The sequence below is a fragment of the Molossus molossus genome, unplaced genomic scaffold, assembly GCF_014108415.1.
Source record: "Molossus molossus isolate mMolMol1 unplaced genomic scaffold, mMolMol1.p scaffold_m16_p_12, whole genome shotgun sequence".
NCBI classification, from domain to species: Eukaryota; Metazoa; Chordata; class Mammalia; order Chiroptera; family Molossidae; genus Molossus; species Molossus molossus.
The window spans coordinates 590,435-618,276 of record NW_023425347.1 but is presented as its reverse complement, the minus strand read 5'-3'; the positions used below and the strand labels follow the sequence as shown (position 1 = coordinate 618,276).

General features: G+C 42.0%; 1 protein-coding gene across 9 annotated transcripts in view; it reads right to left on the bottom strand.

Moving 5' to 3' along the window:
• Nucleotides 1-26,157, bottom strand: part of RANBP2 (RAN binding protein 2) — a 74,122-nt gene extending 47,965 nt beyond the window's left edge. For 2 of the 9 annotated variants that reach the window (XM_036257152.1, XM_036257161.1), the window contains exons 1-5: nucleotides 25,975-26,156; nucleotides 8,790-8,857; nucleotides 5,933-6,044; nucleotides 5,292-5,444; nucleotides 462-692 (exon numbers count right to left, since the gene is read on the bottom strand). In XM_036257152.1, coding sequence (XP_036113045.1) covers nucleotides 462-692; nucleotides 5,292-5,444; nucleotides 5,933-6,044; nucleotides 8,790-8,857; nucleotides 25,975-26,046 — 636 coding nt within the window. In that variant the 5' untranslated portion in view covers nucleotides 26,047-26,156. Of the gene's footprint in view, nucleotides 1-461; nucleotides 693-1,431; nucleotides 1,614-5,291; nucleotides 5,445-5,932; nucleotides 6,045-7,369; nucleotides 7,405-8,789; nucleotides 8,858-9,635; nucleotides 9,724-15,224; nucleotides 15,243-22,698; nucleotides 22,709-25,974 lie in introns of those variants that run through there. The other 7 variants (XM_036257156.1, XM_036257158.1, XM_036257154.1 and 4 more) reach the window with 7 other exon arrangements.
• Between the last annotated feature and the right edge of the window lie 1,685 nt (nucleotides 26,158-27,842).

Sequence of the window (27,842 nt, the reverse complement as noted above, 5' to 3'; positions counted from 1 at the left end):
ACCATATTTTTACATCAGCCTATAAAAACACCAAACAGCCCAGCCAGTGTTGGGTCAGTGGTTGAATGTCAACCCATGCACCAAGAGGTCACCGGTTCGATTCCCGGTCGGGGCACATGCCCAGGTTGTGGGCCCAATCCCCAATGAGGGGCATACAGAGGCAGCCAATCGATGCTCTCTCTCATCGATGTTTCTATCTCTCTCGCCCTCTCCCTTCCTCTCTCTAAAATCAATAAAGAAAAAATAAAAAAACAAAAACACCATATTATCTATGTTTTTTTTTTTCAAATTTCTCTCTTCAAACCAACAATTATAAATTGAGATCATCCTAATAAACATTTCATTTCACAGTTGCTGTACATAAATAAAAGAAATTTAACTCTTGGGGGCACTGCTTAAATATAAAGGAATGTATAGCCATTACCCATGTAGAAGGGCAGACACCCAACAGTCTCACCTACCTTAAGGGTCTGCACCACACACGAATTCCACTCCAGACTGGAGCGCAGAGCCGTGTTCCTCTCTGCCTCATGGCAGTGGGCCACAGCATCCTTCAGCCTTTGATGTGAGCGATACAGCTCTACTAGGCGAATGTTCACGTAGACATCATCAGGTCGTGCATAAAGTTCTGACTGAATTAAGTCAAAAAGTTTATTCCATCCATCCTCACCTTTACAATCTAAAAGCTGTTCCTAATTAAAAAAAAAAAATCATTAATTTAGAAATCAGTGCAATTTTAAATACATGATGGCTCCTATGAGCCCATTCAACTGTGTCTGGCTTAATAATTATCACCAGAAATACTATCTTACATACTTCATTATCCCTTCAGAGAGTTGAAGTTAAACCTCAAAAAATGTATGTGGAAGCATCTACGATTACATAGTAGCAGTGGTTGCCCATATCACCTCAGACTGCCAGAACTACTACCCCACATCCTTGTCCACCCCCCACCCCAGTCACCACCAGAAGCCTAGGCCTATCAACCCTCATACCAGGGTCCTTACCCTCCAACTGCTCTGGATCTCCCTAAATCTGACTCAATGCCTTCCCCACTACACTCTTGCACTGGGGCTCCTACTGTTCTGCTATCTTCTCAGAGTCTTCAGCCTCTAGTCTTAACTGAAGAAAGTATAATTTGAGACAGCCCCCATCATTTCTCTGCCACAGTAGCTTTTCCTCTGCTAACCTACATACAAGTAGAGGAAGTGGAGTTTGTGACCTCCTTGCTCTCAATGTCACTTCCAAATCATATCTCCCCACAACTGTTCATAACGTGCTTTGTAAAGGACATGATATCCAGCTACTCCATCTATTACTCCTCATTGTCAACTGGAACATTCTTCCTTCATCCTTAACTGTCACTGGTATTACCAACTGAAAGATGTACAAGGTACAATCACAATTGCCTATCTACTCAGTTTTAACTACCTCATCTCCACTGGCATTGTTCCACACTCCAGCCTCAGCAATCCATTTGACATTGACAAAGTTCTTCAAAATATGTTTTTTGGTCATACCACTCAGTCCACCACACCCCTCTTGCTCTTCCACCTCATCGGGAACTCACGTAATCTCACTGCCACAGATATCTGCATCTACCACATGAAGAGCTCCACTCAATACATTGATATCACCACGTTTTAATTTTTCATAAAACACAAACATACACACATTCCTTCTGTTAAGCTAAAATAACCATAATCCCTAATATCCATAATAACTACTTGTGTAACATCTCCTCAATTAATTCCATCAATCTTTCCTTAGAAGAAGCCTACCATCTGTTTTCTTTCTTTTTTTTAATCCTCACCCGAGGACATTTGTCCATTTTTTGTTCAGATAGAATGGGAGGGAGGGAGGGAGGGAGGGAGGGAGGGAGAGAGAGAGAGAGAGAGAGAGAGAGAGAGAGAGAGAGAGAGAGAGAGAAACATCAACGTGAAAGGGACACATTGAGTGGTTGCCACCCGCACGACCCAACCAGGGCCGGGGACAAACTGCAACTGAGGTAAGTGCCCTAGCGGGAACCTATAAGGGGAACCGAACCCGGGTCTCTCTGGACCACAGGCCGACGCTCTAACTGCTGAGCCAAACTGGCCAGGGCCTACCATCTGTTTTCTCTGTACCTATATACTAATAGCTGTACAGCCTGGCCAGTGTGGCTCCATGGTTGAGTGTCAACCTATGCACCAACGGGTTTCCCAGTCAGGGCACATGCCCAGGTTGTGGGCCCGATCCCCAGTGAAGGCATGCAGGAGGCGGCCAATCGATGTTCTCTGTTGTCGATGTTTCTATCTCTCTCTCCCTCTCCATTCCTCTCTCTCTAAATAATCAATGAAGAAAAAAACAAAAAGTAAAGTTATTTAAAAAATAACAGCTGTACAATTAAGAGTAGGGTATTTGGAAATTTGGGGAATCTCAAATTTCTAAACAGGTAATGCCTAGAACAAAATCCTACTTTACCTCTACCAGACTCACTTTCTCCTTTTCCTGAAAATGTCACTTTAGACTCCTGTTTCTTCAAATGTCCCACTTTCCACTAGGACCACAATCAACTCCTCACTGAGAAAACTGAAGCCACCACGTCAGTCACACTGCACATCTACTTGCACTTACTTCTCGCTGCTCCCTTCCCCTAGCAAAGAACATACTCTACAGCAGAGCTGTTTTCATTGCCCTCTCTCCTTACCAGTTGCTCTACTTCTTCTGGATCAGTTCCATAAACTTATACTTGGCCTTTCTATATCTGCAAAAAGCCCTAGACTTCGAGTGTATGTTTAAAAATAAATAAAAGATCAACACCATTATGAATCCTTTTTAAAAATTCTACTCTCATACTCAAGCTCTCATACCAATAATATTTTCATTCATGAAATAAATGCCAAAAAACCTATTTCCCTTAAATAAGCCTTAAAAAGAAAAAAGAATTACTCTGCTAAACAGTTATAAATAAAAAAGGTTTAGCTTTAAACAACTTTATAAAGAAAATCAACTTGCTTCAGAAACATCTAACTTTTGTTACACCACAAGAAAAATAATCCCCTACCATTATATATGTTCCTTAATGTCACTGTCACCAAATAGACTAAATTATCATGGCCAATAATGGGATTATGTTTGAGGCATGACACAAAAATATTAAGGTAAAGAAATCTACACCCGTAGACCTAACATTCTAGAGTAATATTTAAAACTCAGCTGTTTCTCACAGGGAGGAAAAAAAAAACATAATGTTACTAGTATTTATCTCTAGGAATTTTTAAAATACTTAATTGTAAAATATGTGCAAGTCTTGTTCATACCAGACTTGTAACAGCCAAAATAAGAAATAACCAAAATGTCCTTCAAAAGTAAAAGATTAAGCCCGGCCAGTGAGGCTCAGTGATTGAGCATCAACCCATGACACAAGAAGTCACCAGTTTGATTCCTAGTCAGGACACATGCCCAGGTTGTAGGCCAAATCCCCAGTGGGGGGCATGTAGGAGGCAGGTAAGGAGGCAGCCAATCGATGTCCTCTCTCATCGATGTTTCTATGTCTCCCTCTCTCTAAAATCAATGAAGAAAAAAAAAAAGTAAAAGGTTAATGTATAGAACAGATCCATACCACAAAATATTCAGCAATAAAAGAAACAAACTATTGGTACATGCAACTTAGAAGGATCTCAAGGGCATTACGCTGAATGAAAAAAGCCAACCTTGTATAAGATTGAAATTACAAAATTATAACGATGGAGAACAAATGAGGAGTTGCCAGAGGTTAAGGATGATGGGAAGGCCCTGGCCGGTCTGGCTCAGTGGTTAGAGTGTCGGCCAGGGGTCCAGAGAGACATGGGTTCTGTTCCTGCTAAGGGCATGCACCTCGGTTGCAGCTTGTCCCCGGCCCTGGCTGGGGTCGTGTGGGAGGCAGCCACTCGATGTGTCCCTTTCACGTCGATGTTTCTCTCTCTCTCTCTCTCTCCCTCCCTCTCTCTCTCTCTCTCCCCCTCCCTCCCTCCCACTCTATCTGAACAAAAAATGGAAAAATGTCCTCGGGTGAGGATTTAAAAAAATAAAAGGATAATGGGAAGGAGGTGGATACTAGGTAGCACGAGGGAGATCTTTGTGGTGATGGAAGTCTGTATCCTTGATTGCAGTGGTGGTTACTTGAATCTATACATGCAATAAAATTAAAAAGAACTAAATATACATAACATTGTACCAATGCCAAATTCCTGGTTTTTATATTTTACTTTAGTTACAAGATGTAATCACTGGGAAAAGCTGAATGAAGTATACACAGGACCTCTCTGTACAATCTTTGCAACTTTCTATAAACAATCTATAATTATTTTCAAATAAAAAGTTTTTAAAAAATCTATCAGAAACACATATAATGGGGGGTAGGAGGTTGTTAAAACAATATACACTTAAGATTCCATTTACCTAGCACATTTGGAAAGACTCTGCCCGAAAGAATTATTTAGTAAACCATTATATTTTATTCAGTAAAGAGTAGCAAACAGAATTGGTTAATACATAAGCAACAACTTCCTATCATTTTTAGTAATTATCTGTAACATCCTGGAGAAACTGTCTTTTAAGTTTTGCTTGAAAACCTCACTCACTAACCCGTAACACAATCCTTTTCATTTTTAGATCCTTAAAGACTTCACAATGGCCCTAAACTGTCATTCTATGAGTAATTTTCACCCAATGAAGTAAACATTTTATACCAAAAAGCTCAATTTAATTCTTAGCTCACCATCTAAGTTACATAACTGTAAAATCTCTAAAATAGTAATCATTACATAAGGGTAAGTGAGACACCATTTGTAAACCATAGTAGTATGCTCAGAAAGGTACTGAAGAAAAATATTGGTTTTGTCATTTTTTATAGGTATAATTGACACAACATTGCATTAGTTTAAGATATACAACATAATAATTTGATATACGTATACACTGCACAATGATTTCCACAATTAGTTAACAACATCCCTTCACAGTTACAAATTAGTTTTTCTTCTGATACGAACTTTTAAGATCTACTCTCTTATCAACTTTCAAATATACAGCACAATACTGTTAATAGTTACCATGCTGTACATTACATCCCCCAGAGCTTAATAATCTTATAACTGAAAGTTTGTACCTTTTGACCACCCTTCATCCATTCTCCACCAACTCCCCACTCACACACAATGGTTTAATAAGTTTCCTAATGAAAAGTCATTTAACTCCAAATATTAGAAATGGTTGTGTCTTAAGTTTCCCCCAACTGCTTTTATTATATATTTCATTCGATTTTTTACCTTTAGTTTATAAACTGCAGGACTTCCGGGGAAAAGTTTAGCTGCTCTTTCAACCCAGTATTTTGCTCTTCCATCAGTAACATCATTTTTACAGAGCAATTCTGCAATCTTCAACACAAGATCTTTTTGTGTTGGGTTTAATTCCACTGAACGCTGATATCAGAAAATAAATAATAAATTAGTAGGATTCCTGAAGTACCTGCACTCATATATGAACATGAAAAACTCTATTCCTAAATAATAACATACTATTTCAAAGTTGTTAAAATTAAAATGTCTTGAAATATTTTTGAAGATGAATTTAATAAAAATTATGTTATTAGATAAATGCCAGAAAGAAAAACTAAAACAGAAAAAAAATCACAGGGTACATAAAAACAGCATTTCTGACCATGTTAGACTTAAATTTATAGGTGTTAGTCATCTTCTAGAAGTGCTAACCTCTTAATTACAAATTATAGTGTACTTGGGGCCAAATAATTTAAAATCAGTTCCAAGCTGTGTGACTTAATAGTACTGTGATACTGATGCTTGTTTTCATGACATCCATAGTAAACATTTGAATTATTTATTACACAAATTACTTTGGGCATCGTGTGTTTGGCTGTGTAAAGCCTAAATTTTAATCTTATGTAGTTTACCTTGTAACATTCGACAGCTTTGTCTATGTTTTCCTCCACTTCATAAAGAAGACCGAGAAACCTGTGAGCTTTGGGATCCCTTTCTTGCACATTAATATATGTAGATATGTATCTGTTTTAAAATAATAATATAAAACTCAGTAATCTTTAAATAATCACATCTACAACTATATTTAAATAACTGAAGAGTACATCTTACACCAAAGCAACCATTCAACAAATTAAATCGTTACTCTAATTATTGTCTACCACTATTTAAACTAGAATATGCAGCCCTGGCCGGTTTGGCTCAGCGGTAGAGCGTCGCCCACGGACCACTGACCCGCGGGTTCGATGCCGGCCAAGGGCACATACCTCGGTTGCGGCTCAACCCCAGCCCTCATTGGGGTCTCCTGCAGGAGGCAACCAGTCAATGTGTCCCTCTCACGTCAGATGTATCTCTCGCGCTCGCTCACTCTCTCTCTCTCTCTCTCTCTCTCCTCTCTCTCTCTCCCCCCCTTTCTCCCTCCCGCTCTATCTGAAGATAAATAGAAAAATATCCTTGGGTAAGGATTAAAAATAAATAAATACATACATACATACACAAATACATAAACTAGAATATGTGAATAACTCAAAACACCCACAGAAACAAATACTACTTAAACACAAACACACAAAGTTGAGCCCTGGCCGGTTTGGCTCAGCAGTTAGAGCATCGGCCTACGGTCCAGAGAGAACCAGGTTCAGTTCCCACTAAGGGCACATACCTTGGTTGCGGTTTGTCCCCGGCCCCGGTTGGGGTCCTGCGGGAGGCAGCCGCTCAAAGTGTCTCTTTCATGTCAATGTTTCTCCCTCTCTCCCCCTCCCACTCTACCTGAACAAAAATGGAAAAATGTCCTCGGAAGAGGATAAAAAAAAGAAAAAAAAAAGAAAGAAAAACAAAGTTGACAACACACTCACTAATTTCAGCACGAAATGCTACATTTATCAAATTCTTTTCCAGTGCTAAGCACACATATGAAATGAATACATAAATTGCTTTTTCTTCCTGATTACATTTTCATTAAGCACTGAAGAGTTTACATAGAAATTAAAAAGTAATGCCCTGGCCAGTCTGGCTCAGTGGCTAGAGTGTCGGCCTACAGACCAATGAGTCGTGGGTTCAATTCCAATCAAGGACATGTACCTTGGTTGCGGTTCATCCCCAGCCCTGGTTGGGTATGCAGGAGGCAGTCAGTCAATGTGTCTCTCTCACACTGATGTTTCTCTCTCTCTCTCTCTTTCTCTCTCTCTCCCTCCCTCCCTCCCACTCTGATGATAAATAGAAAAATATCCTTGGGTGAGGATTTAAAAAAAGAAATTAGAAAGGATGGCAGTAAATATTTTCAAGTCATCATAATTCAAAATACTGAACAGCAACAATTTCCCAAATAACAACTAAGAGAATGTATTTACCTTTTAAACAAGAAAATAATATCTAACAGCACTGTACCCAGCTAAAATAGAGCAGAGAAAAAAATACTAAATACAGTATGAAACGAAGACAATTTTCATTTCTTAAATCAAGTCACAACTAAAAATAAGGAAGCATCTTTTAGGCTCAGTGAGTGATATCATAAGAGAGATTAAAGCACAGATCAACATTGAAGGAAAAAATGTCACATTAAGGAATGAGGGGTAACAATCCCAATACTATTAAATAAAGGGACTCTCATTTTCCTTATCAGCATTTCCATCTTCCCATCAATGACTTTAATAGCCTGCCTCCCTCCTCATTTCTTACTTGATACTATTCCAAATCAGCAAATAAGATTACCAGCTTTCTTGGCCTTACTGGTGAGACAAAGCCTCAGTGTCATCTACTGAGTCAATTAAAAATCTTTTATACAAGCTATTCTCCTGCCCAGAAATCAAAGTTTAACTCTGTATTCATTGCTATTTTCCAGCTAATTAATATACCAGAAAAAAAATTAAGATGTAAGCATGGTTGTCTTTTATTCTAACCCAGGACAATCAAGAAGAAGTGTTGCCCTGGCTAGTTTGGCTCAGCAGCTGGAGCATCAGCCTGTGGATCAGAGTCTCTGGTTTGATTTGGTCAGGGGCATGCATGTACCTCGGCTATGGTTTGGTCCCTAGGTCATGCTGGAGGCAACCAATCAATGTGTCTCTCTCACATCAATGTTTCGCGCGGCGTGTGCTCGCTCGCGCTCTCTCTCTCTTTCTCTCTCTCTCTCCCCCCCCCTTTCTCCCTCTCTCCCCTCCCCTCCCTTCCCTCCCTCCCACTCTATCTGAAAATCAATGGAAAAATATCCTCAGGTAAGGATTTAAAAAAGTGAAAAAATGTTTTAAGCTAAACAATTTCTTCTTGCCTTAGGCAGGCATGCAGAAATCACTCAGTCTAAGGCTCAATCTCCATGGAATCTAGGGTAGTCCTTAACATCAGTCTTAGTGATGAATCCCTTATTTCTAGGACATATTTATAAAGAACTGCTTAAAACATTTTATTTATTTATTTTTTATCCTCACCCGAGGACATTTTTCCATTTTTGTACAGATAGAGTGGGAGGGAGAGAGAGGAAGAGAGAGAGAAAGAGAGAGAGAAACATCGACGTGAAAGGGACACATCGAGTGGCTGCCACCCGCACGACCGACCAGGGCCGGGGACAAACTGCAACCGAGGTACGCGCCCTTAGCGGAAACCGAACCCGGGTCTCTCCGGACCGCAGGCGGACGCTCTAACCGCTGAGCCAAACCGGCCAGGGCTGCTTAAAACATTTTAAAAACACAAATTTTTTTTACCCACTTCAAGGACGGACATGAGATAAGGTAAAGGCATTGATTTAAAAAACCAAAGCATGTTCAGTTTGGTACTTACTTTTTAGCAAGTTCATATTCTTTAGCTTCATAGTACAGCTTCGCAAAATAGAATCCCTTCATTGACTTCTGAAAAAATATTAAAAGTTTTTTATTTTTCATATTTTAACTTCTGAACAATTTTCACAAGAACTAAAAATCTGTCCCAACGAGATTAATATTATTTTATTTTGTTCACTTAAATGGTAAAAGATGCCCTTGCTTGTGTGGCTTAGTGGTTAAAGCATCAGACAGTGCACCAAAGGGTCACAGGTTTGATTCCTAGTCAAGGGCATGTACCTGGGTTGCAGGCTCAATCCCTGGCCCCAGTTGGGGTACGTGTGGTAGGCAACCAATTGATGTGTCTCTCTCACATCAATGTCTCTGTCTGTCTGTCTCTCTCTTCCTCCTAAACTCTGGAACAATCAATGGGAAAAATATCCTCAGGTGGGGACTAACAACAACATAAAAAAGATAAAAGAAATTGCTTGTAGAAATGCATGTGTATTCTAAAAGCCGTTGATTCCACATAATTCTCATCATACAAGAAAACAAATTTAAGTACAGCAACATAAGACAACATCAGAAATTATGTCAGTGCCCTGGCCAATGTAGCTCAATTGGTTGGAGTGCTGTCCTGTATACAGAAAGGTTGTGGGTTCGACTTCTGGTCAGGGCACATACCTGGGCTACAGGTTTCATTTCCAGTTGGGTCACATGCAGGAGGCAACTGATTGATGTTTCCCTCTCACATCAATGTTCCCTCCCCCCCACCCCCACTCCCAGTAAGCAGATCCTCAGGTGAGGATTAAAAAAAAAAAGTTTTCATGTCAGCAACCATAGAAAACATGTGGTGCCTCTCTCTCACCTTACACATAAGTGAACAGAGACTCTGGGGTGGAGGGGAGTATACCAGGAACGCCTCTTCTGCCATGTGAAAGCCTTTACAGGAAAGAATAAGCAGCTACTTCAGACCTATTAAGGCACTGGGGATTACCTGACCCAGGCACTATTCTCTGTACAGATTAGTATTTTATACTTAAGGAATTAAAAAGGCAGAAATAAAAATTGACTTTTTCTGGCAGTAAGTCAAGTCCACACCCTGGCTGTTTTATATCCGTCCATAAGCTCCAAAGTCCAGAATGCTTGGACACAGTAGATAAAGTTATATACATGTGATAAGAGTATACAGCCATCAAACATCTTCTTTTTTAAAACTGCACAAAGAGCAAAGCCAGTGTGACTCGGAGGACTGAGCATGTCCCATGGACTGAGAGGTCCCAGTTCAATTCCCAGTCAGGTCACATGCCTGGGTTTCAGGCTTGATTCCCAGTGGGGGGAGTGCAGGAGGTAGCTGATTGATCTCTCTCACATCAATCTTTCTCTCTCTCCCTTCTCTCTCTCTCAAAAAAAAAAAAAAAATCAATAAAAACATATTTAAAAAGATAAATAAAACTGCACAAGGACACAGGAAAAAAATCAAGATGCTAAATAAAAAACAGTAGTCTACAAACCAGCATATTTATTTTTTATCCTCACCCGAGGACATTTTTCCATTTTTTGTTCAGATAGAGTGGGAGAAAGAGAGAGAAAGAGAGAAAAACATTGATGTGAAAGGGACACATCGAGTGGCTGCCACCCGCACAACCAACCAGGGCCGGGGACAAACTGCAACCGAGGTACGCGGCCTTAGCGGACACCGAACCCAGGTCTCTCTGGACCGCGGGCCGATGCTCTAACCGCTGAGCCAAACTGGCCAGGGCCAAATCAGCATATTTTTATTTATTCATTTTGTAATAGGCAGTCAGCTATGAGCAGAGCAAGGATGATGGGCCAAGTACAGAAAGTCACCAGGGTGGAAAGCCCAGGGTACCTAGCAAGGGGCAAAAGTGAGAAAACAAGGACCTCACCACCCCTAGGCTAACCATTCCTTCCCTAACATATCGCTAGTCATGGGGTTTGAACCACCTGAATTTTCGTATCACTGGTCATGCAGTTTAGACCCCTTGACCTTTTTATCCCTAAGGAAACCATCTAGGCCTCAGTTGTATTTCATCTCCAGGCCCAGAAAAGCAGCAAAACCAGACACATGATACCAAGGCTGCCTTAGGACAATAGGTATTAGGCTCCAACCAATCAGCAGACACCAGGACCCTGAAAGAGCACACCTGGAAAGCTGATGAATATTCTACTGAGACCCTCCCCTGAAAACTCCCCTAAGATTCCTGTCTGCAAGAGATAAATACCCTCAACACAAAGGACCCAGCCTGCAGTTCTCCTTCTGGGGAGCCCACCCTTGCCATTACCTTCCTCCATTCCTTTAGGCAGGTTATCTCCTAAACTCCAAGGGGCCCCAGGAGACTTGCAACCAGGGGAGCAGTAGGCAGCAGCAGCTCAACCTGGGCTCACCCCTGAAAATGTCTCTAAGGCCCCCTTTTCTCTGACTTCATAGTGAACCAAAGCAGCCAGTCTATGTATGCTCTCCTGTTGCTTCTCCTATGCCTTTCCTTGTTTTACTGTCCTAAGTGTGTTTTCGCTGTAGCCAATTAATTCTTGCTCATGTCTCTGCACTCTGTCTCTCAACTGAAATCTTTCCTTCTAGAAGACAAGAACCAAGGTCTCGTCGTCTCACCGGTAACAATTTTATTTGTAAAAAATACATATTCAGGATTTGTTCACTGTCCCTACTATTCACCAGGCACTTTTCCAGGCACTGGGGAATCAGCAATAAACCTAAAGTCTCTGCCTTCAAAAAGCCTGCATTTTAGAAATGACAAGCAAATAGCATGGGAGCGGGACAGAGCACTATTTCACAACATTCCATCAATCATTTGCAGCGCGTCACACTTTAACAAAGCTAAAGTCAGCAGTGGTCTCACAGACATCCTAACGCGGCGTGTTTAGTTGGAAATGTTTCTTTCTTAGCTGGTAATGGTGGTGGGGCACAAACAATGGCATTATAAATTCTATAAAATAAGACAGAGGCAGGGCTGTCTGTCAGAAGAGGTCTCTTTAAGGAAATTACTTGATCAGAAACCAGAATAAAGTGGCTAACTAGGGCAGTCTAGGGCAGATGAGACAGCAGATGGACTACAATAATTTAATTAATTGTTTAAATTGTTTATATGTTTTAATTTTTCCTTCTTATAAAACCTGAAAAAAATACTCTGAAATCACACCCATCTTCTTGAAATACTCCTTTCATAAATGACTTCAAAGACATCCTGCTTTCTTTTGTTTGACTTTCTCCTTAGGTGGCTATTCCTTCTCCAACTCCTTCATGGACTCTTCCTCACACTAATTTCCCCAGGAATTCGTCCTATGTCCTCTTCCCTCTCAGGACAGCTCACCTGTTGACTCTCAAATATATCTTTGGCTCTCCTCCTCTCTCCTGATTGCTAAATGTATGTGTAAATTATCATCAACATTAGCTGTCAGTTCTTCCTTCTATGCTATGTCAATCCATCCATTTTTCTATATCTGTATTGCTACTAATGAAGTCCAAGCCTGCTATACGAGCTCTCTCTGGGACTACTGAAAAACCTAATTCCTTCCTGTTTTCCTCTGCATACTTTTCCTCCCATCTAATTCATCTGCCATAGGGGTATCATTTTAAAACATAAGACAAATCACATTATCCCTCTGCTTAAAATTTTAAATCCCTTCCATAGCTTCCACTACAGTTTGAAATGTGTTTCTTCAGATGAGATGGCTCAGAGGAACCTGACTTTAACAAGGACCAACAGTGAGTGCTGCTGTGATGTGATTTCTGCACAGTGCTTTCAACGTCAGCTGAAGAAATTCAGTGAAGACACGTAAATGACAAACTGTATGATTCTCTTAAGATAGACAAATGCCTCATCATCTAATGTGAGACACACATGTAACAAGAGATTCTCACTATTCTCGTAAAGCCACAACAGCTAAGGGGCATTGACTCTGAGAGAACCAGCAACAAAGACAACCCTGTGGAGCATTACCCTAGTCAGCCAAAGTGAAGTGGGAGGACCCAGTGCCACTCACCTCCCTATCCCCTCCCCTCTATACCTTGGGCAGGCAAGGCTGGGTCCAGTACACCTGTCACAGCATAACAGGTACTCTAAGTCAAGCTAAGTAGAGAGAAAACGGCAGTGAAGCACATAGAAAAACATTCACTTTATCTAGATTTTTCAGTAGGAATACAGACCCTGAAAGTGGGGTCTCTCAATTCTTCTGAACTTTTTAGTGTTAAGTAGAAAGTATCAAAAAAGATACCACGTAAAAGAATTAATCTATCATTGGACTGTTCATACAGTAATAGCGCTGGGTTTAGACCTTCATGAGATAGGCTGGTTTTACTCCAATGATGACAGTTTATCTTCATAATATTCTGCTCAGTACAAGAACTGCAGTTCAAATAACTGGTACATGAGCTTGCCTAAGAAGTAACTAAGTGAATGCAACACCAGTGAGGTGCTGACTAAACACTGCTAACAATCTCCTTAACAAGACAGCTCAGCAGCATGATGGTATTTCAGATGGTTCTGGACAGCAGCTCCCCCACTGCCTTCCCCCCGACTGAAGTATGCCTTCATTATTTATCACAAAATTCCTTTCACCCTGGCTGGTTTGGAGTGTCAGCCCACGGACCAGAGACACCTGACTCTGATACCTCGGTTGTGGTTTGCCCCTGGCCCAGGTTGGGGTTGTGTGGGTGGCAACCAGTCCATGTGTCTCTCTCACATCGATGTTTCTCTCTTTCTCTTCCCCCCTCTTCTCCTCCCCCTCTATCTGAAGATAAATGCAAAAGTCTCCTTGGGTGAGGATTAAAAAAATCCTATTTATTTGCATCATTGCATTTATACAAGTCATAATTATTATTATTACTTTTATGAGTTTGTCAATCCCTCAAAGCTGTAGGCTCCACAAAGGTAGGGCCCTGAGGTTTGATAACTACCATGAAACCGAGAACAGTTTCTGAAAGGTGGTACATATTCAATATTTGAAGTTTTTTTTCTTTATTGATTTTAGAGAGAGAGGAAGGGAAAGGGAGAGAGATAGAAACATGGATGGGAGAGAACATCGACTGGCCGCCTCCTGCATGCCCCTCACTGGGGATTTGTCCCACAACCTGGGCATGTGCTCTGACTAGGAATCAAACTGGGCGACCTCTTGGTGCATGGGTTGACACTCAACCACTGAGCCACACTGGCCAGGCCATATTCAATATTTACTTAAATACAGATAAATTTGTGTACCCACTGACTTTGTCCTTATAATAAATTTCTAAAAATTAGTTCAAAGAATATAAAAATTTGCCCTGGCCAGTTTGGCTCAGCACTTAGAACGTCAGCCTGAGGACCCATGAGTCACAGGTTCGATTCCAGTTAAGAGCATGTACCTTGGTTGCAGTTCATCCCCAGCCCTGGTCAAGGTCATGTAGGAGGACACCAGACGATGTGTCCCTCTCACATAGATGTTTCTCTCTCTCCCCCTCCCACTCTATCTGAAGATAAACAGAAAAATATCCTCAGGTGAAGATCAAAAAAAAAAAAAAAGACAAAGAACATAAAAATTTGAAGTTTTTGCTATATTACCAATTCTCCTCCATAAAGTTTCTATCAATTTACTTCCTTACTAAGTACTCAAATGCCTAAATCAGAGTATATTCCTCAAAACTGATCTTTTCCATTTCTTCAGTCATTACTAATTTGGTAGGCAGAAGAGAGGTACCACTAAGTCAACCTGGCATTTCTCAAATTAGTAAGACCATTTTAATAGTCACACTGAAATTTTTAAAGTATAAATTCTCTATTAATATACTTTAGCCATGCCCAATTTTGAGAGAACAGAGAAAAGCTGTCTGAATAATTTTTAAGGATTCTTAACCACAATGGTATTTGTGGGTTTTTCAGTTTTCCTAGGTTGACATTTGTCTCAGTGCTTAATAAGTTTGTGAAATAAGACTTTGATTTTTACACAATAATAATCTTTACTCTTTACTTTCTCAGATTACATGATAAAAAAGGTCTTTCTCATTTGAGACACATAAAATATTCATCTATATATTTTTTCCGCTTCGCCAAAATTAGTTAAGTCTGAAACTTATTTTGCTAAATAATGTAAGCTAGAACCCTACTTTTAAAATAAATCATTAAATAAGTGTCAATTCTTCCAGCAGCATCTATTAAATAATCCATCTCTTCTCCATTTATTTAGAATACTACTTAGGAATGCCACCTAATTCTTATATTATGGCATCTTAACTTAATAAAGCCCCTTTTTCCTACCACACACTTCCTATTCCTCACCAAAGAATATGTAAGAGGATTACTATTTTAAATAAAAAATTACAAGTTGAGGTTTAAAAAGTTTAACTTAAAAATATAAAAAAAAACCCTGGCTAGTTTGGCTCAGTGGTTAGAGAGTCGGCCTGCGGTCCAGAGACCCGGGTTCGGTCCCCGCTAAGGGCACGTACCTCGCTTGTAGTTTGTCTCCGGCCCTAGTTGGGTTGTGCGGGTGGCAGCCGCTCAATGTGTCCCTTTCACGTCAATGTTTCTCTCTCTCTTCTTCTCTCTCCCTTCCACTCTGTCTGAACAAACAAACAAAAAAATATAAAAAGGGGATGAGGATGTCAATGGGGTAAAAAAGAAGAAACATCTGTAACTAAAATAAATAAAAATTTAAAAAAATAAAAAAGGTTGCCCTGTCCAGTTTGGCTTAGAGGTTAGAGCATCGGCCCAAAAACCAAAGGGTCTCGGGTTCAATTCCAGGTCAAGGGCACATACCTGAGTTGCAGGTTTGATCCCAGCACCCCAGTTGGGGTCATGCAGGAGGCAACCAAACAATGTCTGTCTGTCTCTCGCTCTCCCTCCCCTCCACTCTATCTAAAACCCAATGGAAAACTATCCTCAGGGGTGAATAAACAAAAATAAACAAACACAAACACACACACATACACACACACACACACACACACTTATAAGGTAGACAAGGCAACAATTTTTTTTTTAATCCTCACCCGAGGACATTTTTCCATTTTTTGTTCAGGTAGAGTGGGAGGGAGAGAGAGGAACACAGAGAGAGAGAGAAACATCGATGCGAAAGGAACACATCGAGTGGCTGCCACCCGCACGACCGACCAGGGCCGGGGACAAACTGCAACCGAGGTACATGCCCTTAGCGGGAACCGAACCCGGGTCTCTCAGGACCGCAGGCCGACGCTCTAACCGCTGAGCCAAACCGGCCAGGGCCAAGGCGACAATTTTTAAAATGTTTCTTGCCCTGGCCGGTTTGGCTCAGCGGTTAGAGCATTGGCCTGCGGTCCGGAGAGACCCGGGTTCGGTTCCCGCTAAGGGCATGTACCTCGGTTGCAGTTTGTCCCTGGCCCTGGTCGGTCATGAGGGTGGCAGCCACTCGATGTGTCCCTTTCACGTCGATGTTTTTCTCTCTCTTCCTCTCTCTCCCTCCTACTCTATCTGTGAAAAGATGGAAGAACAAAAAAATAAATAAAAATTTAAAAAAAATAAAAAAATAAAAAAAATAATAATAAAAAAAAAAAGATGGAAGAATGTCCTCGGGTGAGGATAAAAAAATAAAAAATAAAAAAAAATAAAATGTTTCTTTCTGTATATCACACTATTTCCTCTATTAGGAAGCCAACACTGCTAAATAATTTTAAAAGGGCCTGACAAAGTGAGGGAAGAAACAGAGCTATGATGGGATATAGATGTGGACAGTTATTTATTTATTTATTTATTTTATCCTCACCCAAGGACACTTTTCCATTTTTTGTTCAGATAGAATGAGAGAGAGAAACATCGACGTGACAGGGACACATCGAGTGGCTGCCACCCGCACGACCAATCAGGGCCGGGGACAAACTGCAACCGAGGTACGTGCCCTTAGCGGGAAATGAAACCCGGGTCTCTCCAGACCGCAGGCTGATGCTCTAACCACTGAGCAAAATCGGCTAGGGCTGGACAGTTATTTAGAATAAACAAAACATGGACATGTTTTCAGGCTAAGGAAAAACAGCCAGTTGAGAAAAAGTTAAAGATAAAGGAATGAAAAGGGGGAAATAAGAGCTCAGAACACTAAAAGGGATGAGATCTAGAGCAAGTGCCAGGAAGGTAACATAAAGAAAAAAATATATATGATATGATAACAGAAAAATGAACCAGGACTGGTGGTTCACTACCAAAGGCCTCAGTTTTACCAATAATGAGATAAGGTAAAAATCACCCCAAAAGAGCCAGGCATAATAAATACCAATAAATAAAATAAATAAATAATACACATAGCCCAGTTGGTGTGGCTCAGTGGACTGAGTATTGTCCCATGGACTGAGAGGTCCTGCTTCGATTCTGGTCAAGGCATTTGTCTGGGTTGCAGGCACGATCCCTAGTACGGGGCATGCAGGAGACAGCTGATTGATATTTCTCTTTTTCTCTCTCTCTCTCAAAAAAATCAATAAAAGCATATTTTTTTAAAAAATACACATAGACAAAACATATTCAGCTTTGGCCGGTTTGGCTCAGCGGTTAGAGCGTTGGCCTGCAGTCCGGAGAGACCCAGGTTCTGTTCCCGTTAAGGGCACATATCTCAGTTGCAGTTTGTCCCCGGCCCTAGTTGGGTCATGCGGGTGGCAGCCACTCGATGTGTCCCTTTCATGTCGATGTTTCTCTCTCTCTCTCTCTCTCCCCCAATCTCTCCCTCCCGCTCTGTATGAACAAAAAATGGAAAAATGTCCTCGGGTGAGGATAAAACAAAAAACATACTCAAACTATTTCAAATGAAAGACAAAGAAAAAACCCTGATAGAAGCTAGGAGGAAAATACCTCACCTACATAAAAGCAAAGATAAGAATTACATTCAGATTCTCCTCAAAACCCATGCAAGCAAGAAAAGAGTGAAGTACTTCAAGTGTTGAGATGAAAAAATGACTACCCTAGAATTCTGTATCCTGTGAAATTATCCTTTATGAAAGAATAAAGACTTTCTCAGACAAATCAAAGAAATCTGTTAGCAGTAGGCCTGCCTTACAAGAAATGTTAATAAAAGTTATTTAGAGAGAGAAAAAATGGTACAGGTCAGAAACTCAGATCTATGTAAAGAGAATAAAAAAATTCTTAATTGATCTGATACTAGTTTGTTCAAAATACCAACATGTATTCAATTATGTATGATATGTAAAATGTATTTGTGTGTATACATATACATGCTCATGTATGTTTCCATATACTAAGTAAAATGAATCACAGCAGTGATACAAGGGCTGGGAGGAAAGCATTAGGATTCTTTTGTTATTATAAGATACTCAATTACCCATGAAATAATGTAGTGTTATTTGAAAGCTGACTTGGACTAGCTGTAAATGTATATTGCTAACTCTAGGGCAACCACTGAACAAGTAACGAAAATAAAAAGTATAATTGATAGAAAAAAGCAAAACTGCAATCATAGAAAATGCACAATTAAAAATCAGCCCTGGCCGGTTTGGCTCAGTGGTTAGAGCATCGGCCTGTGGTCCAGAGACCTGGGTTCAGTGCCCTGGCCCTGGCCCTGGTTGGGTTGTGCAGGAGGCAGCCACTCGATATATCCCTTTCACATCCATGTTTCTCTCTCCCTCTCTCTTTCCCACTCTACCTGAACAAAAATTGGAAGTGTCCTCGGGTGAGGATTGAAAAATAAATCACAAAGGCAGAAAAAGAGTAGAAGACAAAAACAGGAACAAAAAACAAGGTCAACAAATAGAAAACAGTGACAAATATAGTAGATATTTATTCAACTAGATCAATATCACCTTGAAACATCCAATAGTCTAAATGCACCAATTAAAAGATAGCATTGTCAGAGTGGATCAAAGATTATGATCCAACTACTGTATAGGTAAAAGCACAAAATCCTCTTCAGATTTTTTTCAGTTAGCAAAAACAAGTACAATGCAGGTCTTTCATTAATACAAACTTTCAGATAGCATGACTACTCTTTGCTTTAGCCATTTCAGCTTGCAACTACAGCAGACCCTTGAATAAGTGACGGTTAGGGGAACTGACTCCCTCCCATTAGAAAAATCATGTTTAAGTAGCCCACCTCCCCACCCCTACCAATGCAATTCCCAAATGCGTATCAAAAGTAGTTTCAATTCTCGGTTGAATCCACAGATGAGAAACCAAGGGATACAAAGTGCTAACTGCATATTTCTTGAAAACAATCTGCATATAAGTACATCCACGCAGTTCAAACCCGTGTTGTTCAAGGGTTGACTGTATAAATTATCTACAAGAAATCCAAATTAAATATAAAAACTCATACAAATTAGCACTGGCCAGTGTGGCTCAGCTGGTTGAGCATCATCCCGTACACCAGAAGGTTACTGGTTCGATTTCTAGTCAGGACACACATCCTGGGTGTGGGCTCGATCCCCAGTGGGGTCAAGCAGGAGGCAGCCTATCGATGTTCTGCTCCCACATCCATGTTTTTCTTTTTCTTTCTTCCTCTCCCTTCCCCTCTCTCTAAAATCAGTAAAAAAAAAAAAAAAAAAAAAAAGTTTTTTTTTTAATACATACAGATTAAAAGTAAATGGAGAAAACAAAAACATTAACATGAAAAGATATACACACCCCCATATTCAATGCAGTATTATTTCCAATGGCCAGGATATGAAAAAAACTTAAGTGTCTGTTGATGGATGAACGGATAAAGCAAAGTTTTCTTGCTAACGTTAGGAACCAGAAAAAGATGTCCCCTCTTTCACCACCCCTTTACATCTATCTATGTACAAAACCTGAAAGAACTAACCAAAACAGTCCTGGAAATAAACAATTATTGCAGGATACAAGTTAATATAAAAAACCCAAACACTTTACTATATACCAGTAACAAATGAAATTAAAAATACAGTACCAGAGCCCTGGCCAGTTTGGCTCAGCGGTTAGAGCGTCGGACTGCGGTCCAGAGAGACCCGGGTTCGGTTCCCGCTAAGGGCACGTACTTCGGTTGCAGTTTGTCCCCGGCCCTGGTTGGTCGTGCGGGTGGCAGCCACTCGATGTGTCCCTTCACATCGATGTTTCTCTCTCTCTCTCCCTCCCACTCTATCTGTACAAAAAATGGAAAAATATCCTCGGGTGAGGATAAAAAAAAAAAAAAAAAAAAAATACAGTACCATTTACATTAACACCAAAACATAAAATACTTATAAGTCTAACCATATGTACAAGATCCATATGAAGAAAACTACAAAACTCTGATGAATAAAATAGAAGAACAAAATAAATGGAGAGACTATCCATGTTCATGAATAGGATAACTGGGTATTGACAAGATGTCAGTTTTTCCCAACTTCATCTACAGATTCAATGCAATCCCAACCAAAATCCCAGCAAATTATTTTGTGGATATCAACAATATGATTCAAAAGTTTATATAGAGCCCAGCCGGTGTGGCTCAGGGGTTGAACGTCAGGACACATGCCCAGGTTGTGGGCTCAATCCCCAGTGGGGGCCTGCAGGAGACAGCCAATCGATGTTCTCTCTCATTGATGTTTCTATCTCTCTCTCCCTCTCCCTTCCTCTCTCTCTAAAAATAAATAAAGGGGGGAAAAAAGTTTTTATAGAAAGGCCAAAAAGAAACAGAATAGCCAACAACATACTGAAGGAGGAGAAAGCTGGAGGACGGCACTACCTGACTTCAATACAGAGCTCCAGTAATCAAGACAATGTGATATTAGTGCAAGTATAAATAGTAAAATGGGACAGAACAAAGTACCCAGAAATAGAACTGCAAAAATAGAGTCAAATGGCCCTGGCCAGTTTGGCTTAGCAGTTAGAGCGTCGGCCCGCAGACCTGAGAGTCCCAGGTTCGGTTCCCGCTAAGGGCACTTACCTCGGTTGCAGTTGGGGTCATGTGGGTGGCAACCACTCAATGTCTCTCTCTCATATCGATGTCTGCCTGCCTGCCTGCCTGCCTGCCTGTCTCTCTCTCTCTTCCTCCCTTTCTCCCTCCCGCTCTATCTGAAGATAAAGGCAAAAATATCCTCAGGTGAAGATTTAAAAAAAAAAAAAAAGAGTCAAATGAACTTCAACAAAGGAGCAAAGACATAATGGAAAAAACAGTCTTTCAACATAGGGTGTTGAAACAATTGGACATCCATGCAAACAAATGAATCTACACCCTTCATAGAATTTAACTCAAAACCTCAAAATGTAAAACACAAAACTATAAAACTTCTAGTAGATAACATAGAAGAAAATCTAGATGACCATAGCTTTGGCTAAGACTTTTTACATACAACACCAATGACACAATACATGAAAGAATTGATAAGCTGTTTCATTAGAATAAAAATTTTCTGTTCTACAGCCAGACCAGAATGGCTCAGTTATTTGAGGGTCATCCTGTGCACCAAAAGGTTGCTGGTTCAATTCCAGGTCAGGGCACATACCTGAGTTACAGATTCAATTCCTAGTCCAGACACATGATATAAGCAATCAATCAATTTTTTTCTCACCCTCTCTCCCTCCCTCTGCCCCTCTCCCCCTCCTCTGTAAAATCAATTAAAGCAGACTATCTTACGATAAATAACAATTATTAAAGACTAATATATGCAACCATAAAAGTTAGGGGAAACTTGACAATCTTCTGTCTTCAGTCCTCTGATTTCACAAAGGAACTGAAAAGTTTGGTGATCTCTCAAAAGCTAAAGAATATGTGTCTTATATAAGAATACATAATACATACAAAGCTTTGTGCCCTGGGTAATGCCTTACAGGTAGATCTGTGATGCAGCCAGTATGCTTCTTTCCATGACATCGTATGACACTGTAAGCAAATGCTTAAATTGCCTTAAGCTGCTAAGTATCAAGAACTGATGTGAGGCTATAAAAATAAAAATGTTCAGACCTTGAAAGATGCCACAACTGACTACCCTCTCCCACACACAAACTCTGCAAAAAGTTGAAGTAAATCAGCTTGTTCTTAGTATAAACTGATGGGCTCCAAACTTGTGGAGAACTGAAAAGGGTAAGGGTAAGGGTAAACAAAGTCTAGATGGCTACTAAATGGTGGGTTCCCCAATTCCCTTCCCTGGACAATAAGGTTACAGGAAATCTCTCCAAAAAATAAGAAAAAAAAAACATAAGACACAAATGAGAGAAAAATTTGGAAGATCAAACCAGAACCAAATTATGCTTTCACTTATATGTGGGATCTAAAGAACAAAATAAACAAACAAAATAAAAACAGACTCATAGAGAACAGATAGAGTTGTCAGAGGGGAGGGGTGTTGAGAAGCTGGGGGAAATAAATGAAGGGATTGGCAGTACAAATTGGTAGTTAACAGAATAGCTGCAGAGATGTACATTACAGCATAGGAAACATATTCAATAATATCATGGTAACTATGTATGGAGACAGGAGGGTCCACTCTGTAAAGTACATAACTTTTTAACTACTATGCTGTATATCTGAAACTAATAAAGAACACTATTGAGCCCTGGCTGGTGTGGCTTAGTTGGTTGAGCATAGTCCCATGCACCAAAGGGTTCAATTCCCAGTCTGGGCAAATGCTCAGGTTTCACACTCGGTCCCTGGTAGGAGGCACGTGCAGAAGGCAGCCAATAGATGTTTCTCTCTCTCCCATTCCCTTCCTCTCTCTAAAACCAATTTTTTTCTTTATTGATTTTAGAGAAAGAGGAAAGGAAAGGGAGAGATAGAAACATCGATGAGAGACCATCGACTGGCCACCTCCTACATGACCCCACTGAGGGTTTGGCCCACAACCTGGGCATGTGCCCTAACCAGGAGACATCTGGTGCATGGGTCGATGCTCAACCACTAAGTCACACCAATCGGGCTCTCTAAAATCAATTTTTAAAAAAGAACAATACTGTAAACTGTAATTTAAAACTAAAAAAAAAATTTTAATTACAAAAATAAACAAGCAAACACACCTGAAAGATGACTGGGGAAAAAAAGAAAAGAGAGACAGACACGGGGGGTGGGGTGGGAGTGGGTGCTCAAAGAAATCTTCCAGAACTGAAGGAAATAACTTTGCCAATTGAGAAGAATCTTGAATCACATCAGACATCTAAGAACACAAAAAATCAGAAAATTAAGCAATGCTCTCAAAATCAAGGAAACAAGTATTTCGAACCTAGAATCAAACTATTAAAGCCCTGGCCGGTTTGGCTCAGCGGTTGAAGCATCAGCCTGCGGTCCGGAGAGACCTGGGTTCGGTTCCCGCTAAGGGCACGTACTTCGGTTGCAGTTTGTCCCCGGCCCTGGTTGGTCGTGCGGGTGGCAGCCACTTGATGTGTCCCTTTTACGTCGATGTTTCTCTCTCTCTCTCTCTCCCTCCCACTCTATCTGTACAAAAATTGGAAAAATGTCCTCAGGTGAGGATAAAAAAATAAAAATAAGACTATTAAAGACATTTTTCAGACTACTATGTTAAAAAAAAATTCCCATTCATTCCTTTTCAAAGCAAACTTGAGATTGTGCTACACCAAAACAGAGGAAGGAGGTAAGTCAAGAGGGTAAGAGTTACAAGAAACTGAAAGTCTAACACAGCAAAGTGGAAGTCCCAGGAGCACAACTGTGTAGGAAAGAGAAACAGAAACCACTCCAGGCTGGAAAAGTAAAACAAGAGTGCTCCAGGATGGAAGACTATTTTATTTTTTTGTCGATCCTCACCCGAGAACATTTTTCCACTGATTTTTAGATAGAGTGGGAGAGAAGGAGGCAGAAACATCTATGTGAGAGAAGACGCATCCATTGGTTGCCTCCTGAACAACCCAGACCAGAACCGGGATTAAACCTGCAACCGGTGGGTCAGAGGGCTGATGCTCTAACTGCTGAGCCAAACCCAACAGGGCCAGAAGGGAAACTCTTTTAAGAAATGTTTCTTAACTTGAAATTGTGGATGACGTGAACTGTTTGATCACACTTGAGAATTTAAATTGAGTCTGGGTAAAGAATTAGTACTACATCACAGAAAAGCAAACAAACCAAAAAAATAAATAAATAAAGCCATTATTAACTTCAGAAAAAAATAAAATTACCCAATCAAGACAATTCAAATGCAAAGATATTTGCCTTATAATTATAGACACTAAATATTCATTTAACTAAAAATTACAGTAACAGTACTGGAAGAACAAGGGGGGAAATAAAAACACCTGTGGACAGAAGTCTGGAGGAACAGAGTAGAAAGCATCTAAAATGGAGGAAAGGAGACCAAGAAATAAAAGCATATATGTATGTTATTCAGAACTATAAAGTGTAGATGTAAACGGAAGAACAACCAACTAAGAGCTGTCAAACTGCTTCTGAGGAGCAGAAATTGGGGGTCTGCAATGGAAAGCCAACCTGACAGAAATCTAGGAAAACTAAACAGAACCCACCTGGAAAAATAATAATTAAGGAAACACAAGTGAAAATTTCAACAAGGGCAAAAGCTGGAGAAAAGGAGAAGAAAAATGGCAAAACAAAGGAGATGAACACATGGAAGCACAAGGGAAGCCAGGGAAAATCTGAGCAGGAACCATCACTTCAGCAGAACTGGGACATCCTCGAAAGCACGATCAAGTCACACATGGCCAGTCTCTGCCAAAGGGCAGCAAAGTAAATACTAATCTTCACAGAGCCGGTCCCTGCCGCCCCTACCATCTCCCTTCCAAATATCCAAAGCACCTTTTTTTGTCATTTCACTTAGACATAAGTTTACTAAACACCATCACATATTCCAAACGTACTCATTGCCAATCAATACACTGAAATCCGCAGGTTCTAAAGTAAATGATTTCTCCTTGCTTGGGAAAAAAAACACCTGATTAAAATAATACTCTTTAACATAAAAAAGACATGTCCATAAATAACCAGTCCTTAAAATTTTTTTGCCCCCTACCCTCTTTATTTGATAAAAAAGTTAGGTAGTTCAAAAAACACTCTAACTTCTGTCTAGACCAGCGGTTCTTAATTTTGAGGAGCCAGGGTCCCCACTAACAATCTCATGAAAGCTCTAAAGTTCCTTTTTTAAAAATCCTATCAATGTCAGGGGTACAGAAACCTTTAGTAAAATCCTGTTTTAGACTCAGGCGGCACATTTGCAGGTACCTCTTCTCTGAAGGAACAGACTACCCTACTCCACTACTCCTAAACAAATGAAACCGACCCTTTACCAAAATCCTGCTCAGCCCTCTACTGACCTTGGACAAGTGTCTTTCATCTCTCCAGGTGTCAATAACCACAGGGTTGTTGGGAGCCCAAAATAAGGTAACATGTTCCTAACGTGTGACAAAAGACACAAGTACGCTGAGATGGACCTTGGGTTTGGGGTGCCGTTTCTGTAACTTCCTCGTGTATCTTTCTTCTCATAGGCCCTGACCCACACCGACGTCTATCTCGTGCTCACTGTTCGCAGCCGGGCCCTCCATGCTTCACCTGGGCCGTCCTCTGACCTGCCCCGGCCCACCGCGCACGCGGCGACCAGCCGTGCCCTTCTCCCCACACAGCCCACCCTCGGGTCCGCCCAACACAAACACCCCAGTACGTTGCGTATCTTCACAGAGCAAAACCGCCCCAAGGAGCGCGGGGTGAAAGGCGAGCACGCTGCGGACAGTAACGACGCCTGCGAGGAAGTCAGAACCCCCAGAACTCCGTTGTAGAAGGACAGGAAGAGGCCGCCAGCAGCGAAGTTCGCAGGGCGCTGGGGCGGGGCAAGCCCGCCTCACGCGGGGCTCCGGGTCACCCGCCGCCGGCCGGCCGGCAGGTGCCGAGCCGCTGCCCTGGCCGGGTCGCCGGGCGCCCACGGCCGTCCCGTCGCAGCAGCAGCCCACCCGGAACCGGTCCCCGCGGGTTCCCCCGACCTCCCAGCTGGACGGCGCCGCCCCGGCGGCCGGGACGCGGAGAACCCCGCCGGACATGGCAGCGGCCCAAGCGGGGACGAGGCCCGCCCGCGCCCGAGAGGCTCCGCGCAGGGTGGGCCCGGGTGCGGACCGTCGGAAGGGCCCGGAGGAACAGGAAGCGCGGGCACCAACGGCCGCCCGGCGCGGATTCGCCCCTCTCCCGCCCCCTCGAGCTCGCGAGCCCCCCGCGCCCACCGGACCGGAGAGCCGGCCGGCGCCTCAGCATCAGCGGAGGGAGCCGCGGTCGCCGGAGCCATGAGGCGGGCGCCACGCGGGGCCGCGGCCGGGCCGAAGCCATCCGTGTCTCCAGGACCCGCTCACCTCTCGGGGCGACGGGGCGAAGCCCTGCACCGAGGCGATGTAGCGCTCCACCTCCGCTTTGCTGCGCCTCATCGCGCCGCGGACGGGCTCCCCGGGCGGGAGAGGCCAGCGCTGAGGCCCACGGCAGTCACCGTTTCCAGGAGCCGAGCGCCTGAAAGCCAGTGACGCAGCGCCGTCGCCGGCAGAGGAGCGTCCCGCCCCGCGTGCGTGGTGCGTCAGCACTATGCGCCACGACGGCGGCGGCGGCAGCCCCGGCGGCGCTCTGGCGCGCACGACGCTCTGCGCACAGGGCTCTGGCCCAACGCTCTGCGCACATCCCGCGGGCGCCGCCCTGGGCTCGGTGCCCGCCCTGCGGTCGCCAGGTTTCCATTTCCCAGCGGTGAGAGCGCAGGCGGCGCCGAGTTGGGAAAAGGAGCATCTACCCAGGCTGGGGCCGAGGACTAGCCGCTAGGTCAGCAGTTTTCAACCCGAGTTCCGCAAGAATTGTTAAACCATGCACTACGTGGCTACTTAGTCAGGGGCACTGACCTGTTAGTCAGGGGCACTGACCTAGTTTCCCTTAGATAATCAAGTAGAAAGATGACAGAAGCCCTGGCCAGCGTGTCGGTGTAGGTCAGGATTCTCCATTTTCTTCATTGGTTTATGCGTGTGTCTTTATGCAGACGTTTCACTGTCTTGACTACTGTAGCTTTGTATGCCTTAAAATTGAGTAATGTGATTCCTCCAATTTTACATTTCTTTGTCAAAGTTGTCGTATTTTTTAGTTCCTTTGCCTTTTCACATACATTTGTGGAGGAAATGGGGCCACATGCTAACCTGACAAGCTCAGGGAGGCCTTCCTGGCACCTTTACAAACTCAAAGACCTAAAGTAACCACAAAGGATGGTCTGAAATTTAAACTTAACTAAGAGCAGTTCATGGCAGGTAGTCATAGTCATGTCCTGGGCCAGCATCTTCCCTGACAAAGGTCAATTTTCACCTTAATGGAGCCTATTGTCTTTTTGCATCTAAGATAACAGACTTTTGGAATGTGGGGTAACTTCTTTTTTTCCCAGACCTCTCAGGGCACAACCTGTGCACCAGGGTGGAAACAAATCCCCTCATTGTTACTATTACGTTAATTGTTCATTGTTGACTGTTAACTATCCTGTAAAAGAAGGATGGGTCTATCATTTTACTTTTCATCCAATCCCAGAGATTTCCCTGCTTTGCTTTCTCCCACCTCCCTCATCTATCACCAATGGATTTCATGTAACGCACTTACACCTGCCTTCTCTTTTATTGTAATGTATAAATTAAGGTGCTAAACTGCTCTTCTCTGGAGCATTAACTCAATCCATTGAGGTTTTGCATCTAAGCATTTGTCCACAGTTTGGCTAAAACAAAGTGACAAAATTCTTCACAGGCTTGGACATTTCTTATGTAGACACATTCTAAAATCAAATATTCTATTGAAAATTGTGCTAGGAGCAATTGGAAATATGTTTAATCTACAGATTAATACAGGGAGAATTGCCATGTTTTCTATGTCTTTCAGTCCAGGAGCATAGACATGGACTATTTATTTGTGTCTTCCTTGCTTTCATCAGCATTTTGTGGTTTTAAGCATATACATTGTGTCCATGTTTTGTTAGGTTATAGCAATTACATTTTTTCATCTAGCTAATACAAATGGTATCATTTTTTTTTTTTTATCCTCACCCGAGGACATTTTTTGATATTTTGTTCAGACAGAGTGGGAGGAAGAGAGAGAGAGAGAAACATCGACGTGAAAGGGACACATCGAGTAGTTGCCACCCGCACAACCCAACCAGGGCCGGGGACAAACTGCAACTGAGGTACATGCCCTTAGCGGGAACCGAACCAGG